The sequence below is a fragment of the Perca fluviatilis genome, chromosome 21 (assembly GCF_010015445.1).
Source record: "Perca fluviatilis chromosome 21, GENO_Pfluv_1.0, whole genome shotgun sequence".
In the NCBI taxonomy this organism is placed as follows: Eukaryota; Metazoa; Chordata; class Actinopteri; order Perciformes; family Percidae; genus Perca; species Perca fluviatilis.
In genome coordinates, this window is record NC_053132.1 from 15,160,093 (window position 1) to 15,176,592 (window position 16,500).

The following is a 16,500-nucleotide window of genomic DNA, read 5'->3' on the forward strand; positions in this document are numbered from 1 at the left end:
TTGGCAGCTCACCGTCAAACTCAGTGCTAACCAGCACCTGAATGCATTTTTAATTGCATGCCAGTATTTGAAAAGGAATCACACACTGATAAGGCAACATTTGCTGATGAATAACTGAAGCTTGTTTCGAGGCTGTTCAAGTTCATTTTAATGCTGTGAGAAACCAAACAAAAACAGAACATTGCTTGGTTGACACATTCAATAATATAAAGCAGTATGCTTTGAAAAATGTTCGCCAATAATGTGAAGAATATGTTCTGTCTGTAAGATTAAAACATGCTAACTTATAATCAGTGAATACAATGACTAGATGTTTTCCTTATAGGCAAAACTATCATTCAAAAGCAAAGATGTTTTTATATTATTCATGTTTTCCAGAATATTAACCGTATTTAAATTCAGAAGCATCATCTGAAGTTTTTATGACCCGTGTCCTGACGTACAGAACGACTTCACAAAACTGATGATATTAGTTATCTGAATAATGTGCATAGATGCTTTACATTTCATTTCATGTTTGTTAACAGTAAAATAACTATTTGCTGAAGTTTTATTAACTATCAATTTGCCATTTAGTAGTGATGGTTATTATAAAGTGTTACCATTACATTTTGTAGTGAGTATTTCTGTTGAACATGGTTATTACACTGGTGAGATAACGGCTGTTTATTTCATGGCAACACAAAAATATCCATCCTAGACCATTCCTAATGTCATCGGGTGGAGCATTTCATCAAGCTTTCAGGGTTTTGAAAATAAGTTTTCTTTCTCCTTGAAACACAGAGGCCTGGGGAATATCTATTAGGCCCTTAATTGATTGCAAACTCATGGTCTGAGTCACATCTCAATCTTTCCAGCTTTATCTCGCCCTGCCCTCTTCCATTCTGGCTCATTGGTGTGCACAGTGGTTCATAACATGCATGGCTGTGGCTGGTTATGTGGAGAGTGAAGAGTAATAATTTAAGCATTAGACCAAGAAGGTTTTAAATAAGACCAGTGAGTTCACAAGGGCACACACAAAATGAGGAGATGTGGACGCAATTGTTTTTTTGGAGAACGATGAACAAATGACATACAGGCGTTTACAGTTTTTTTCTGAATTGCTAAAACACTAAACCCCATTCTCTGAACCAAATGCTCAGTAGCCTAAACCCATTTTGAATCAGTCACTCTTCTTGCCAAACTCTAAACACATTCTCGCTCGTTAAAACACATTTCACACTGTGATGCACTTGTGTTGCAAAATGGTTAACACGGGCAGCAAAAGTTAAAGGTGCAGTAGGTAAGACTTATAAAACTAACTTTCTGTTATATTTGCTGAAACTGACCCTATGTTTGAGTAGAACTACATGAAGCTAGTAATTAAAAAAAGAATCTGGCTCCTCTGGAACCACCTACAGCCTGTAGTGTGATTTGCAAAAATCCACAGCTCCCTGTTCAGATACACCAATCAGGGCCAGGGGGCGGGGGGTGTCTAACTGTGTGTCAATCACTGCTCAAGCACACGCATTCATTCTCCCTTGTGGGGGGAGGGGCTTATGAAACTGTTTTGGGCATTAGCAGAAAAGGGGGAGGGACTGAGAAGTTGTCAATGTTCAAATTTGTTGGCTAAGTCCTGGATCTTCACAATCCTACCTACAACACCTTTAAACACAACTACAACACAGTTGTCATCATTTACACACAACTATTCAAAATTGTAAACACGTTTCTGTGATCAAACCAATTGTAGAGAATATAAGCCATAAGCCATTGAATGTTGATGTTTGATTTTGCGGTTTCACAATATTTTAGTGTACTGTCATGAGCTTTTCATTTCGTTATCTTTGTTCTTTGGCATTTTGCAGTCAGACTACTGTATTGTTCTACAAGTGCCTACAGTAATACCGTATACAGACATTCAATATTGTCTTACTTGTACTACTTGCAGTGTACAAGATATTCACTGTACAAGTTGTGATATACTTAAGTTTTTGTTGCAAAATGTGTTTACAATATGAAATACTGTAAAAAAAATCTGTAACTACATGCCCTGGACACTGTTCTCTACTGTATTTAGTTATCGACTGGCTGTGTGTACGATCTGAAAGCATTGTTTGATTTTGCCAGCAGAGTCAGGGTTTTTGTGAACATACTATAGTTTGAGAATTTAGTTTTGTGTTTACAGTTTTGAGAAAATGTGTGAGGGTTTCAAGAAATATGTCTTAGCAATTGAAAAAATACTGAAGAGAGTTAAAAAAAAAAACTTTGATATTTAATAGCGCTGACATAAACGCTATATGTATTCATTTCAGTGGCTAAAAAAGGCTGAATAATATATGTATAGTATGAAAACTGTTTTGATCCAATTTTATTTTTTTTGCATGTTGCCCAGTGAGCATTTTTGTGATGTGCCGGTGAAAAGTCTATCGGGCATCATGGAAGAGAGAGTGACAGAAGGGAAAGATGTGAGAGCAAAAGATATGAAAGAGAAGGAAAGGGGACAGTGTGAAGTCATGGGGAGAGAGAGAGAGAGAGAGAGAGAGAGAGAGAGAGAGAGAGAGAGAGATATGAAGGACAGAAAGCTGGACTGAGATTAGAGATGAAGAGGGAGGAAGAAATAAAGGGATTGAAAGCAACTGTTTATTATATTAGTCACAAGTCTCTGCCACAACTAACTCCAGCCCATACATACAGTATACGGTACATCCACTAAAGCTCTGACACAGGAAGTTATATAGACTTTTTACATCCAAACTGACTGATGAACATTGAAACATTTTACTTGTATATGCTTTTTGTTGGTATACATTGGATGTGTTTGAGTGTTTAATTGTTTGTATTGCATTTACAGATCTTGTTCATGTGTAGTAAGGCCAGAAGATAGAGATGATCTGATTTGCTTGATTAATAAGGTTTTTGGTAATATTCTCATTTTCACATATAGAAAACATCATTCTTTGCCACACTAATTAAGAACTTATTGGAACAGCTTTGGGATTCCTGTGATTAAATGTTCACCCTAGACCAGATGTTTCTTGAGCCAATGCCTCCATCATCATTGTAGTTTTTAATGTTTATTCCCATCAGTGATGCTAAGAATGATACCAGCACCTTGCATAATGTAAAAATTAAATAAATAAAACATGTTATAGTCCAAAGTCCAACCAATTTGAAATGGCAGATGGAGAATTCTGTTAAACAAACAGGCCGAAAAAGCAGATGTTATGTTATTTGTTGAGGTGTTTATGCTTGGCTTCATGCCTTTCAGTGTGCAGCTAAAACCAAAGCAGCGTGAGATCTGACATAATAATGTTATACGTTGCAGTTAGTGTGTAGATTAGGCTGCAGCAGCTGATTGTCACTTTTATGCTGTAGACTTTTACATGATTCAATTTGAAATTCAGGTTTATTGAAACATATCGCAAATAATAAACTGGTGAGAATAACTCAACATCCCAAACAGAAGTCTCTCATGTGAAATAACGAAAACTTAGTGTTCATGTAGAATCTCACTACTCACGGAGAGAAGCTGTAATAGGTTTTCAAGACCTTTTTAAGATTTGCTGCTAAGATAAAACAGTGTCAAATGTACAATCTATGCATTTCTCATGCTGTGATAATCAGCCAGTATGTCATCTGCCTTCCCAGAAAAAACTACAAAGAAGAACAACACTGAAGAAGACTGAAAGATGTAAAGGGTTCTCATTCATGCAGGCAGGACAAGTCAGCAGTTTAATGGAATTGTGCAACTGCAAAATTTAACAAGCTCGTTCATTTTCAGTCTGGGAAGGCAGACTGTTCAGTAGGTGCATTTCAGTGGCAAAATTAACTCTTGTGATAGTCTTTCACGGTTGTGTTGATATCACAGTCAGTGGAGTCAGTAAAGTCTTTAGTTCTAGAACACCAGCCCTGCCATCTCATTCTTTTATTTGTGTGTAGAAAAAAGTGTAAAAAAAACATGATTATGCTTTTTGTTCAGACACACTGGTGCATGTTGTGCTGCCGGTCTGTATTTCTGTTAAACGCTAATTGATGTGCCCGTTCCAAGTGTTTGTAAACATCTGTAAATTTGAATGAATTAGAATGTCACATGAATAGATCATGAATCTCACTTTGTTTTGCTGCTATGATTACTGTAGTACTGCTGCAGGTTTGCACATACTGTTAATTCTGAAATTCCTACTTTGTATTAGTTAGTTTTTTCATGTTTAATATTTCCTTCCTTCCTTCCTATTATACTTCCTATTTTCTTATTTTCTGTTACTTAACTTAATCCTTTTTCGGGTCGCAGGGGGCAGTAACCAATTCCAGCATGAGGCTGGGAGACATTGTGCACAGACTACCTGTTTAAACTGATACTCATATTAATACCTACAAACCTGACCTCTATGTGTTTTGAATGTAGGAGGAAACTATAATTTACCCTCTGCAACTCAATTTCATTAAAGGTTCATCTGATCTCTGACCTAATCCATGTGATTTGGCTTATACATTATGGTTCTCATACGGGCCACAAAATCTCTTGCACTGGCTGATAGATTGTGTGTTTCGCTGGTACAGTGCTGCGCTGATGTAAGCCATAAAAGAAGTGTGCCTCTCACAGGTCATTCAGTGACCCATGCAGCTCCAGGCGATAACAGCAATGCCAGTCGGCTGCAGGGCAGCATGATGTCTGCTACAAAGTGCTGGAGCTGTTTGTGCTCTGCTGATGATGCGAACAGAGCTCACCAGGAGACTGATCCATGAGCCAAGCTCCTCCATGGCCCTGGTGAGACAACCTGGGGCCAGACTGAGAGTCTGACAGCTGATGGTGAGAAGGAAGAAACATCCTTAACATTTTAGTCCAGATAAATTATAAAGGTTGCATAGCTAATTTCAATTGGAGACATGTTGCTTGTCATGCTGGGGTCTCCCTGCAGTCTTTAATTAGCTAGCTGGACGGACCTGGTGGGAAGAGTTTACCAGTTTTAGCATGTGAGAGCTGGCTCTGGAGCTTTGGTGCTCCATATCAAGGAGTACGTCTCCGTCTCTCCGCTTCTCTCCAGGGAGATACCTTTAGCTTTGGTGGTACAAGGACAAAATGCATCTTGGGCCCTTTGACCAAGCAGTAAGGCTTCATACTGATCCATGTTGTTGTTCCTCAGCTTTAAGTTACTGCTGGACAGTGAACACAGCCAACCCGAAGGACTATAATTAAGGGCACAATGATTAGGATTTGTGGTTGGGGTTTGTAAACACAACATTCAACATTGGCCCCTCCTCCCTGGCTTAATGATGGTAACGGTGCTCACCAGCGGGCGAAAGCCAACTCCAGATTCACTCTCGTTTTGGAATGCTCTGTCCGCTTTGCGTTTCACCTCACTATATGCATTTCTTTTGGCGCTGTGTCTGCCATTTCCGTAGCTTCTACTTGGATGTGTGCTTACGATATGGCACCTGGTCACGTTTTTATGGAGGTTGACACCCAGAAATGTTCCATATACATCAAAATAAGGAAATACAGGCAAAGGGCAGTGTCTGTGCAGATACCGTCACACACTTCTTGGGTAATGATTGAGTAGCCTAAGTAAGGGATGATTGAGAGGGATTTATTTCTGTATAAGTTTATACATGTAGCTTTAAATAATTGTTCAAAAGAAGATGGTATGTCATGTAAATGTAAAATTGTATGTCAATATGATGTGTGGTATGATCCAGACACACAACAAACTAGTTTGGGTGGCTCTCTGTGTGTTCGCTTCATCTAGTGATCTCCTCCGTGTGTTCCAGTTTATCCAGTGCAACGGGCAGTTCGGTGTGTAACTAATAGATTTGAAAGTCGTTAAAGACCAGAAAAAGCCGACTTCCTAACTCATTAGATTATTAAAGCTATGGCAAGTAATGGGAAATAGTTTCATGTGATAGCATTTTAAATTACATCGGAGAGAACTTTAAACAAAACTTTATTTTTAACAGTGCACCGCCCAGCGTCATATTTCGAGACACTCCGGATTAAATAAACACACGCACCCCACCGCACGTCACGGATATGACGTCAACGCGCTACAATTCAAACTTCAGGAAACGAAAGCGTTTGGTTAGAAAACGGTCTCGTTACAAACCACTAGTGTCAAGGGATATCTGCAGTTCGCTTTATTTGTAAGTATAAATATGTTGTATTATTTATCACTGCCGGTAATCTTTGTTTTCATAAATAGACAGCGTGCATTTAAAGCCATGTAGTGTTTGTTTAATAACACTTTCAGCCAAAAAGAGGTCCTAGGAGGACGTATGTAACGTTTGAGAACTGTCAGTTTTATTTTTGAGAGATCCGTTTAAAATGTTTATTTTAAATGTACATTGAATGACGTAATTGTTATGTAATGTTAGGGACAAATGTTTTATTTTCTATCAATTTGCACTAGTAATCTGTAAAGCCGATTGCATAATTTCATATTTATGTTTATTTAATAGCACGTCTGTATGCCAGCATTTGTTCATAGTTTATTTGGGATGTTTCATAAGCGTTTACTGTTTTGAACTTTCCATTCCGTTTGATTATTTATTGTCCAATTGATTTCAGTCAATATAACTCCATACATCTGGTGAATTTAACATAAAAAACACAAGTGAAATGTGTGTTTTGTTTGTTTTTTCTTTAGAAGTCCAGATTACTTCCTCAACACCCAAGCAAGCAGCCATGACATCTAAAGGTGCCAAAGAGAGCATCGTCACCAGGTTGGGTTTCAAATCCAGCAGCTCTGGCTCCAAGGCTGAGGCAGAGCTGGAGAAAGTCCGAAAGGAGAATGCTCACCTCAGGAAACAGATTGATGAGATGGCCAAACGACACATCAGACCACCCGACTCAGAAAAAAGCAAGCTGCTGGAGGTAAACATTTATTCTAAAGGTGTATTGAGCAATTTTAGGTTTGACTTCAGAATCCCCTGCCTGCCTGTCTTTTCCCTGTATGTTGTGTTTTTAATGTTATCTTATGTTGATTATTTTAGAGGATTCTTTCCCTTGAGACGCTGCGAGAGAGAAACAATCAGCAGTTGCTCATTAAAGAGCAGGAACTAGAAACAACAAGACAGCATCTGGCAGCTAAAGGAGGAGAGGTATGTACACATGACACATTTCTGCAGAAATAGATATACAGTAGATATGTCCATCTAGACAGACTGATGTGGACATGCTGAGGCAACAGTTTTCTGCCCAGGTTGAGGAGATGTTTCTTTGAAAGTGCTCCTCAACTTGTGAAGATTGGTTGCACTTTTGGCATTGAATTGGTGGCATATGTATTGTTGACAGTAGACAACTGTCAGAATGGGGGGGGGAAATCATACTAGAATCCCACTGAGCTGCCATAAAAACAGTTGGGGGATAGCTTCTGTCCTATTCTGACAGCTGCTCAGCTAAGTGACGTTTAGACAGCCTGTAAAAACTGCATACTAACACATGGTGTGTATGCTGTTCACTTGATATTTATAAACCAACTGTCTTTCACTGTTGTGAGTCTGTGTTTTTGACACTGCTGGAGGAATCAGTGCTGTCTATTTGAGGCCGTTGCTTATCCTTGTGAAATCTCTTCTATTGTTGAAGACAACGGTTTTTTTTTTATTTAGGCTAGTCACAATGCCGTCAGGCTAAAACTTGGAAATGGCATGCTGGTAAATGGAATATCAGCTATTTGTTTTCCCAGACGTCGTGAATGTGTAATGTGATTTAATCACACTTGCTTCTTTCTCGTTAACTTTCATCAACAAAAGTGCTTAAACCAGAGCTGCTCAGTGGGCAATGCCAGCAGACTGCTTTACTGTGTGAAGCAGATGATTGCTTGTTAGGGTTGCACGATTCAGAAAATGTCATGATAAGATTCAATATAGATTTTTAGGCCTTGAGCCTCGATATCGATTTTCAATTCAAAAACTTCAATTAAAAAATTATTCACAGTATGTAAGTGTAGCTACTTTTCCCATGTGATTGAAGTAGACATACAATTTTTAAAAGAAACAACAAATTAAATGTAGTTTTTGATATTACTTTATATGTCTTCATACAAAAATAAAGACTTTTGCAACTAAAAACTGCAAAGTGCCAAGCTTTGGCCAGCTTTCAAATATATTTAATTCAAGTATAAAATAAAACTGTTAAAGAGTTTTCGTTCAGAGTTCGGTGGGAGTTTAGAGCATTGAAAGAGTGCATTGGTTGACTGACATGTTAGGTACTTTAAGTTGTTGTTCGTCCACGTCTTTAATATTAATCTCTGCGTGATGCCGTACCATGTGAGTTCTCAAGTTTGTGGTGTTTCCAAAATACTTAACTTTCACTTTGCAAAGCCTGCTTATAGCATGATTCTTATCAAGTTCCGTCTTCCCCTCGAGGTTATAAAAGCCGAAATGTGCCCAAACTCTCGCCTTCAATGAGGATGGAGCAGGGTGAATAATTGCTTGGTAGAAAGCAAATATCCGTGGCAAACTGCCTCTGCATGAACAAAGGTTAAGAGTTGGTGTGATTGTTGTGGAGGCTAGTCAAGGTGTTTGTTTATTTATATTGCTGTGTATTTCAGGTGGTAGCGTCACTACAGGCCCAGCTGGAGCAGCGGAGGAAGGAGGCCGAGCAGAGAGAAGTGTTGTTCCAGAATTTGTCACAGGAGACGGGGAACCTGAGAAACCAGCTGGCCACTGTATCTGCCCGGTGCCAGTCCCTGGAAACACCGGCGGTGGTAGGTTGACCAATTTATAGCTCCTATACCTGTATAGATGTTCTCATTAGTTAGAAAAGTTCGCACTGCAATTAAAGTTTCTCTTTTTCCACATAACCAATTATCTTATTGGTAATGTGTACCCTTTTAATATTGTAGTTGGGTTTAAAATGTCTTAACTACTTTTCCTGGCACAGGTCATTAAAAGACTAACGGTATCATGATGTTAATGATTTAAAGTGCTTATTCAGTATTTTTAGTTATTGATGACTAGCCCTTGGATATTATAAATAATTGTATTACAGGAAGTGAGTGACAAAAATGTGAATGGAGAAAACTTAGATTATTAAAACTCTGTCCTCTGCCACCCGTTCTAATATCCTCTGTCTGATATTTTGTGTTTTCTCATTTTGTTATTGTGCTGATTGCAGTCGACATATTTTTGTTGAACAATAATATTTTGTGACAATTCAAATTCCAGTTTAGGGATCAGCTGACTTGAGCTCCAGCAATGCTAGCGTCTGACTAACAGAAATGTGCTTTAAAGGAACATGTAAATGTATAACTTGATCAAAATTGGTATGACATTTGCCTCTGGCTGGGTTTTTAAATAATCATGGCACCTGTTTTGATCAGTAGCTAGTGCATCAAAGAGAAATATCATGTTAATTTTTACAGGTTCATTTTAAGTTTCAACGCAAACAGATTTTATTTATTTATTTTTTTAAGTAAAAGTGAATTGAAAGGAGACTTTGCAGGCGCAGTTATTTCTTTGTCCACTAGGTGACACTGTGACGCCTCTGATTGTTTTCCTCAGCTGCCGACATTACCTTGAAAAGCTAATGCATGGCACAAAATGAAACCTTGTAAATGGTTTTTTTTCCATGGTTCTCTTTTTCAATCAATCAATACCTGTACAATAACACATCACTTAACCAATTACTTTGGCCAAGTGACACTTTCTCTGTAGGATTGTATGATTTAGTATTACACTTATGGTTGACATTTCCTCACAATTGTAGACTCTCCTTTCGTATCAAAAAGCAGCACTGATTTCCAGGCAACCCCTTTTAATGCTTTGAACACAGCAGGCCCTCCCTACACTCTCACAGAGCGGTCATCAGGATTCTCCATAGCTTCTGGTGAGGCATAAGTGGCCAAATCAAATGCTACTGGTAAATGAAATGTTCATTCAGGATATTCGGATGACTGAAGACTCACAGATCACATACCTCGGGGCTTTTGGGGCCCATAGTGAAGCCCAATTTAAAGTTATACCTCCAGTATAATGTCCCTATCTCAGTCAAACTTCAAAATCAATTAAAAGCTCTTACAATAACCATGTGTTTCACATCCTTCAAAATCAGTACTTAATCAATCCATTAATAATAAAGTGTAACCAAAAATGTAGTCCCTGTAGTCACATTATTGTTTCAGTTGTGGCTAGAGCCAAAACAATAGGCAGGTGTGAATAAAGGAGAAAGGAGTTTTTTTTTTTACAAGGAAGATACAGATTTTGTTTTCGTTCCTCATAAAGGTCACCAGAATGCTGGAAATACTGTCTTTGAATCTAGATGTTTTTAAATTATTTGCATTACTCCTGCTTTGGTTTTCAAGTCGCTACTTTCCGACTCGTGGTCGGAAAGTATTAAAATGTGGAGTATGTATGGATAGGAATACTTGGTACTTATAGACCTATAGTCTATTTTGATATCCTTATCTCTCTGTCTTTTTTGGCAATGTTCCAGGGAACTTTGCAAGCCCTTGCCTTAGCTCCTTCTGCATTACTAGAAATGATCTGACCAGCAGACCCTGACCAAACCTTTATCTCGCTCTTGGTTTCACAAAAGCCTATTTGTAGGCTTAGCTAATGGCGCATTTAAAACCATCTGGAAAAAGTTGACTCGCTTATGATGCTTGTCTGGATGTGTGAGAGCTCACAGAGATGATCGTTTAGCTGGCCACTGTGTTTGCGAAGGGTTTGCTTGAGCTTAGGCATTGGGTGGGATCAGACATGTCAACCTGAGGCTCAGGGTGACATAATTATTAGATGACAGACGGGTCTTCTAGGGATGGATGTTGAGGAATTGACTCTAGGGTTGGTGTCCTGGGTCTATGAAAACATTGCATAGATTGATCACTTTCGTGTGTGTGTGTGTGTGTGTTTGTGTTTGTGTTCGTTCGTTCGTTCTGCGTTCTGCATTATTAAAAATGAAGAAGATTAATAATTTAAACCAGAAGACCCACAAGTGATTTTAAGCCTGTAGCTGAATTGTGTTGTGGAATATTGTATTATTTTTCGATGCATAACACGGAGTTTGGATTATTATGACTTGCTAATTAAAGTTAATCCAACCCATTTAATTTAGAAACCGGTGTAACTGAAAATATAAGTTTATTTAGTCTTACACTTTGTTTTTTTCCCCAAAAATGTGTTTTTCTCTCTACAGAATGGACAGTTACCTCCTGCCGATTTGGCATTGGTGCAAGATCAACTGAGAGATGTGAGTTCATTCAATGATTTACTTTGGGTTTGTATGTGCCTGTTTGTAATTTAAGTATACTTTCTCATTATTGAAAAATGCTTTTGTACCATAGCTTTGTACCTAAAAAAATAACTCCATCTTATGCCATATATTTGAAGAATTTCATTTAATTACACTCCGTTCAGGGCCACTAAAATGAAATTGTTTTCTGAAGTTCATCATTCAGTGACTAGCACCCACTTCTATGTCAATATCAATATGTACTATCAACCAAGGACACACTGGGTATTATGTTCCAGGATAAAAGAAAACATTTGGATTATTTAATGCCACGTAGTAGTTTTATTGATTTTTTTATTTTTTTAAAAACCCATGTCACAAAACGAAGCTGTTACCTACAGAAAAAATACAGGAGTGACCTTGAATTGAACAGGTCTAATGTTCAAATACAAGGAATGTAGTTTGTGAGTGTCTGGGTTGTGCTTCTCGCCACCAGGCTCTTGAGAAGAACCAGCAGTGGCTGATGTACGACCAGCAGAGAGAGGCCTACGTCCAGTCCATCCTCGCCCGCACGCGGGAGCTGGAGCAGCAGCAGCAAACCAAACAAGAGGCCACTTCACATGGTGAGGAATTGAATAGTAGGGATGCACAATTTATCGTTTTTTTTTTTTTAATTTAAATTTGATTAATTTTTTTAATCGTCATAGCAATATTAACTGGCGCAATAAACATAACGCGAAAGGCTGCGACATATCACGAAAGACAGACATTTTTTATCAGTAGAAAACTGCACTTTAAAATGTAACTCCTTAGAGGTTCCTTTTTATATGTTCAATTCAATGATACATTTGTTCAATAAAAGAATTTCCATTTGTTTTGTTGTATTTTAGCAGAATACTGAAAGCGGCAGAACTGAGTAGACTTTAATATCTGCTTATTTATCGCAAGTAATATCGTTATCGCGATATTTAACGTTATCGCATATTTTCATCATATCGTGCAGTCCTATTGAATCGGCTACTTCTCACGTTCTCCGCTTATTCACTACAAATGTTCATGAAATGTAAAATTAAAGTAATTACATTGAACTTCACGCATGCTTAATTTTGTGCTCTGATGCAGACACAGACAGTGTGGAACATGAAAAGGGGGAAATAAGGGGAAAATATGCAGTTTGATTCAGATATTTAGTTTTTTTTTTTAGCCAGTCTCCTTCTTAAGGTGACTTTGAGGAGATGGGAAAAGATTAGATGGGGAAATAATCCTGGAATTAAAATCGTTAGTAACAACAGCAGTCTCTGGACTGTTTGGCTTTGACTATAAAATGGCAAAACTTTCTATAAATCCTCAACACAGACAATGCTAAGTACTGAAAAGTTTGCGTTTTTATTGCAAAGAATATTTCAGATTAGCTTCTCAATTTGCTTACGGACTTTGCCACTTCTTTTGCCAGCTCCTGCCAACTCAGCAGGTCCAGAAAAGGCAGTTGAGCTGAAGAGCCACTATGAGCAGTTGCTATTGGGGGTACAGAGAGACCTGGAGAGGCAAAAAGATCAGGTTACCCGAAGCCAGCAGGAGCTCAATGCGCAGAGGGAACAGGTACATGTTATAGGATTTCATTTAATTACTATTTACTCATTTAATTTCCAAAGTCTTAGGATTCCGGGTTCTGTCTAATTAATTCATATAGTCTACTTTTTGTGGCTCGTGTTGCTTGCACCTTGCAGTCTCCCTATGAAAGGGTTAGCACTGAATCTGCATGCAACTGCACTAACCCCATTACATTTCTACATTCCATGGATTGAGGCATCTTTTATAATTCACTTGTCACACTGTTTTGGAGAAAGAAATACTCAAAGTGGGTCAAAAGTAGACAACGTTGTGAAACTTTGCGGTGGGGGGGGTTTCTACGGCTGTGCAGACCTTGAAAGCTCAGGCCGAGCTGCAGTCTCAGAAGGAGCAGGTCTCCAGGCTCCAGGAGGAGGTGTCGGCACTGCAGAGCAGGTATGAGGACAAGTGCAGCGATCTGTCGTCCTTTCTGAGGCAGTACGAAGAGAAGAGCAAAGAGTCGGAGGAGGCCAAGATGCAGCTGCAGGCAGAGCGACTCGGCAACAGGTATACTCTGCTCTTGTTGTAGAAATCAACATCTGCCTGGTGCAAAGAAACCACATAGGCCTATGATTTAGATAAGGCCGAACTGGAGATTAATTATTACTTTCTTAAATTCTCATTAGTCAGCAACATAATGCCAAAAAAAAATTGTAAAATGTTTTACTGACCTTACTATGCTAACACAGAGCTCAATAACTTTTATAAATGTTTTTAACAATAACGGCAATACATAGGTTTCAAACCAGTATTTTTTAAGTACTATAGAAGTGAACCGGATTATTCCCAATATTTATGTGGATTGCAAAATACATTGCATCCAGAAATGCGGTGTGTGAAGAGAGAGCGGCATCGTCTGAGCGGTCAGACAGGATGAGAATGGAACTGGAGAACATGGACATCAGATTGGAGGAGGAGAGGAAGAGATCGGCTGAACTTCTACTGCAGGTAACTCATCGCCTTCACTGTCAATGGCTATCTGAGAATATTAAAATAAAATCTGATTCCAGATTTGGAATGGGAAAGGATGTATTTTACTGATAATGTGGCCTCACAGGTGAATATGCTGCAGAAGTCTCTTCTGAGCCAAAATGAAGAACAGAGGAGACTTGCAGCGCTGGAGCAACAGGTAACACTGTAAATGTACTTGAAGTCACAGTTCACACAAGCAGAAATATGTATCAAATGGTGGGAAACCAACGCTGAGGTCAGCAATTAGCGATGACACAATTTTAACGTTTGCCGTGGAGGTATAGGTGGAAAATCCATCAGCTCAGAACTATTATGTAGTATGAAGCACATTGAGTTGTAACTATATTGTGAGTGACTAGTTCTAGTTATTTTTAGACATCCATACTGATCTCACTTGTGCACTTATTCAAGTACAATGAGTTCTTGGCTCACTCCTCATTTATTTCTACCCCTCCTAAGATCCAACTCTCTGCCAAGGACTTCGAGAATGAGAAGATTGATCGTCAGAGCATGCAGCACCAGTTACATAAAGTACTGAAGGAGCTTCGCAAGGCCCGGGATCAGATTGCTAAACTGGAGTCTGCTGTAAGTGTAACTGGACATCATAACCACATGCTCATTATGTCTTTCAAAAATACTATCATAACTTCAGTCAGTTAGAAAGGTTTATGTCAAAAATGTAATAGTATTTGAATTGCAAAAAAAAGTATTATTCTGCCCTGATGAGTTGAATATACTTTTAATGTATCCCTTTGGGCCAAAGCATCTGCTAAATGAACCTAATGTTCTGTGTTTCAGAAACAGCCAAACAGCCGTTTCTCAGAGCCCAGCTCTTACAACAACTTTGAGTGTCTTACTATCAACGACCCGCCTGGTCTGACATCTCCCTCTAAAATCACCAACCTCCTGGACGAGAGTTTCCTGGAGTGCCCAAAGTGTCGGGCGCCCTACCCCACCAGCCGCCACCGGGAGCTCCTGGCACACATTGACTACTGCCTGGCCTGAGCTGGAGGAGAGTCTAGATCTGTGGTACCCAGCCTGGGCATCGGGCCCCCTCCTCACCCAAGGAAAAGATAGCAAAGCTGCCACACATACAACCTAAGCAATTAGAGATGCACCGATTATAATATTCTAGGCCGGTTCCGATTTCCAATTTTTCATAGAACTTGGAAAAAATGTTTAATAGATAATTGATCGCTATAACAAATAAAAATAAAATGAGTATAGCTTTGCAGTATAAAGATATTTCTCCAAACACACACAGGTGTCAACAGCGTCAACAGTAACTTAACCTGAAAACAGCGTGTAGTTCCTTTTTTAGCAAGTTTGCTTTATTTGTCATTGTGCATAAATATGAACAATACCTGAAACAGATGTTTTAACATCACCGCTCATTTTATACACAGTTTAACACAACTAAACGCTGAGGGAAGATTAATACTTTAATGTTTCATCGTATTTTAAACACGGTCTGTCATACACTGATTCCACAAACGCAGCACTTCTGTGAGCAACAAAGGTGAGTCAAATATATTTTTAAACTCATCTGGAAGGCTGCTTACATAACTCATTCTGTTTTTAATTTCCAAAAGCTGATTAAACTGCAGTGGCCTGAGTACTCATGCAAGATGATTTTTTTTAAATACTACCCCTGCTGTCATAATGATCAGTGGATACAAATTTCTGATAGATTCAATACTGGGACATACTTGTGTTCCAAGCATGTGCAGTTTCTTAAACAGGGTTTGTTGTAACACTGCAATAAGCTTTTTGTCTTCACTCCAGAACAGATATTCAAATGGTTCTTTTGCCTCAGAGTGGGTTGAAATCCAAACAGCTGGAATACCTTAGTTATTAGTAAATACATATCATATTTTTAAAAAGATACATGTATGGGAATGAAGGGACATTTTTAAAATGCTGCGTATTTCATCTTAAAACTATTTGTTTGTTTCATCCTAAATATGAAATTATGACAATTTAAAAAAAAAAAAAAAAAAAAAAAAAGTCCAGTTCTTTTTTACCTTAGAATACCATCAGGCCAAAGATTGATCTGATCATAGTCCTTCCAAAGGTTTATTTCTGGGGTCTTCCTGCTTCATTCTTTTTGCGTAGGTTTCAGTTTTTCTATTTACAAAGCTCTTTTTATTTTATTTTTGTGTGTGTGATGAAATTATTTATTTTTTTTTATTTTTATTTTTTTTTTAATAAGTGAGGTTACTGTCTTTTTAGATAAGAGCTTTTATTTTCCGTAAATATAAGCAAAGATAATTATGTATTACTGTACAGTGTTCTACGTTTGATTGCCTTTTCTTGTATCATCATGGGATGTACATTGTATTGTATGAAAGTTTACAAACCTGCCTAATACAGTATGTTCTATTGATTAACCAGCTGTAAACACACTGTTCCTCCACTCCTAGTTCAAGTAATGCATACCTTTGGTGTTTGTGTGTAACATTTTCATTGTACTGAAGAAAAATAAATTACTCCTAAGCAGCAATGGTTATTTGCCATTTTGACAGTATTGAGTTGTAGGACAAAATAATAAGGAAAAATGTCTTTGTTTAAGGTTTTTGTGTTCTTGACTACATTCATAGTTATAATTGTGGAATGAACTGGTTTGCAATGTGTTGCCTATAAATCCCTAGTTCCATTATAAAGTGTGGTGGTGTTTCTCTGTCTAGTGGGTTGCAGACTGTTGGACAAACCATGCTGATCCATGCGACTTTAACCATGACCAACATCTTTTTCCAACCTTAACGTTTGAT

At 38.3% G+C, this 16,500-nt stretch overlaps 1 protein-coding gene across 1 annotated transcript in view; it reads left to right on the top strand.

Moving 5' to 3' along the window:
• Positions 1-6,042: 6,042 nt before the first annotated feature.
• pde6c (phosphodiesterase 6C, cGMP-specific, cone, alpha prime) overlaps positions 6,043-16,500 on the top strand; it is a 33,332-nt gene continuing 22,874 nt past the window's right edge. The window contains exons 1-10 of the mRNA XM_039788022.1: positions 6,043-6,120; positions 6,624-6,850; positions 6,970-7,077; positions 8,529-8,684; positions 11,114-11,167; positions 11,646-11,772; positions 12,603-12,748; positions 13,071-13,264; positions 13,582-13,705; positions 13,815-13,886. Coding sequence (XP_039643956.1) covers positions 6,662-6,850; positions 6,970-7,077; positions 8,529-8,684; positions 11,114-11,167; positions 11,646-11,772; positions 12,603-12,748; positions 13,071-13,264; positions 13,582-13,705; positions 13,815-13,886 — 1,170 coding nt within the window. The 5' untranslated portion in view covers positions 6,043-6,120; positions 6,624-6,661. The remainder of the gene's footprint in view (positions 6,121-6,623; positions 6,851-6,969; positions 7,078-8,528; positions 8,685-11,113; positions 11,168-11,645; positions 11,773-12,602; positions 12,749-13,070; positions 13,265-13,581; positions 13,706-13,814; positions 13,887-16,500) is intronic.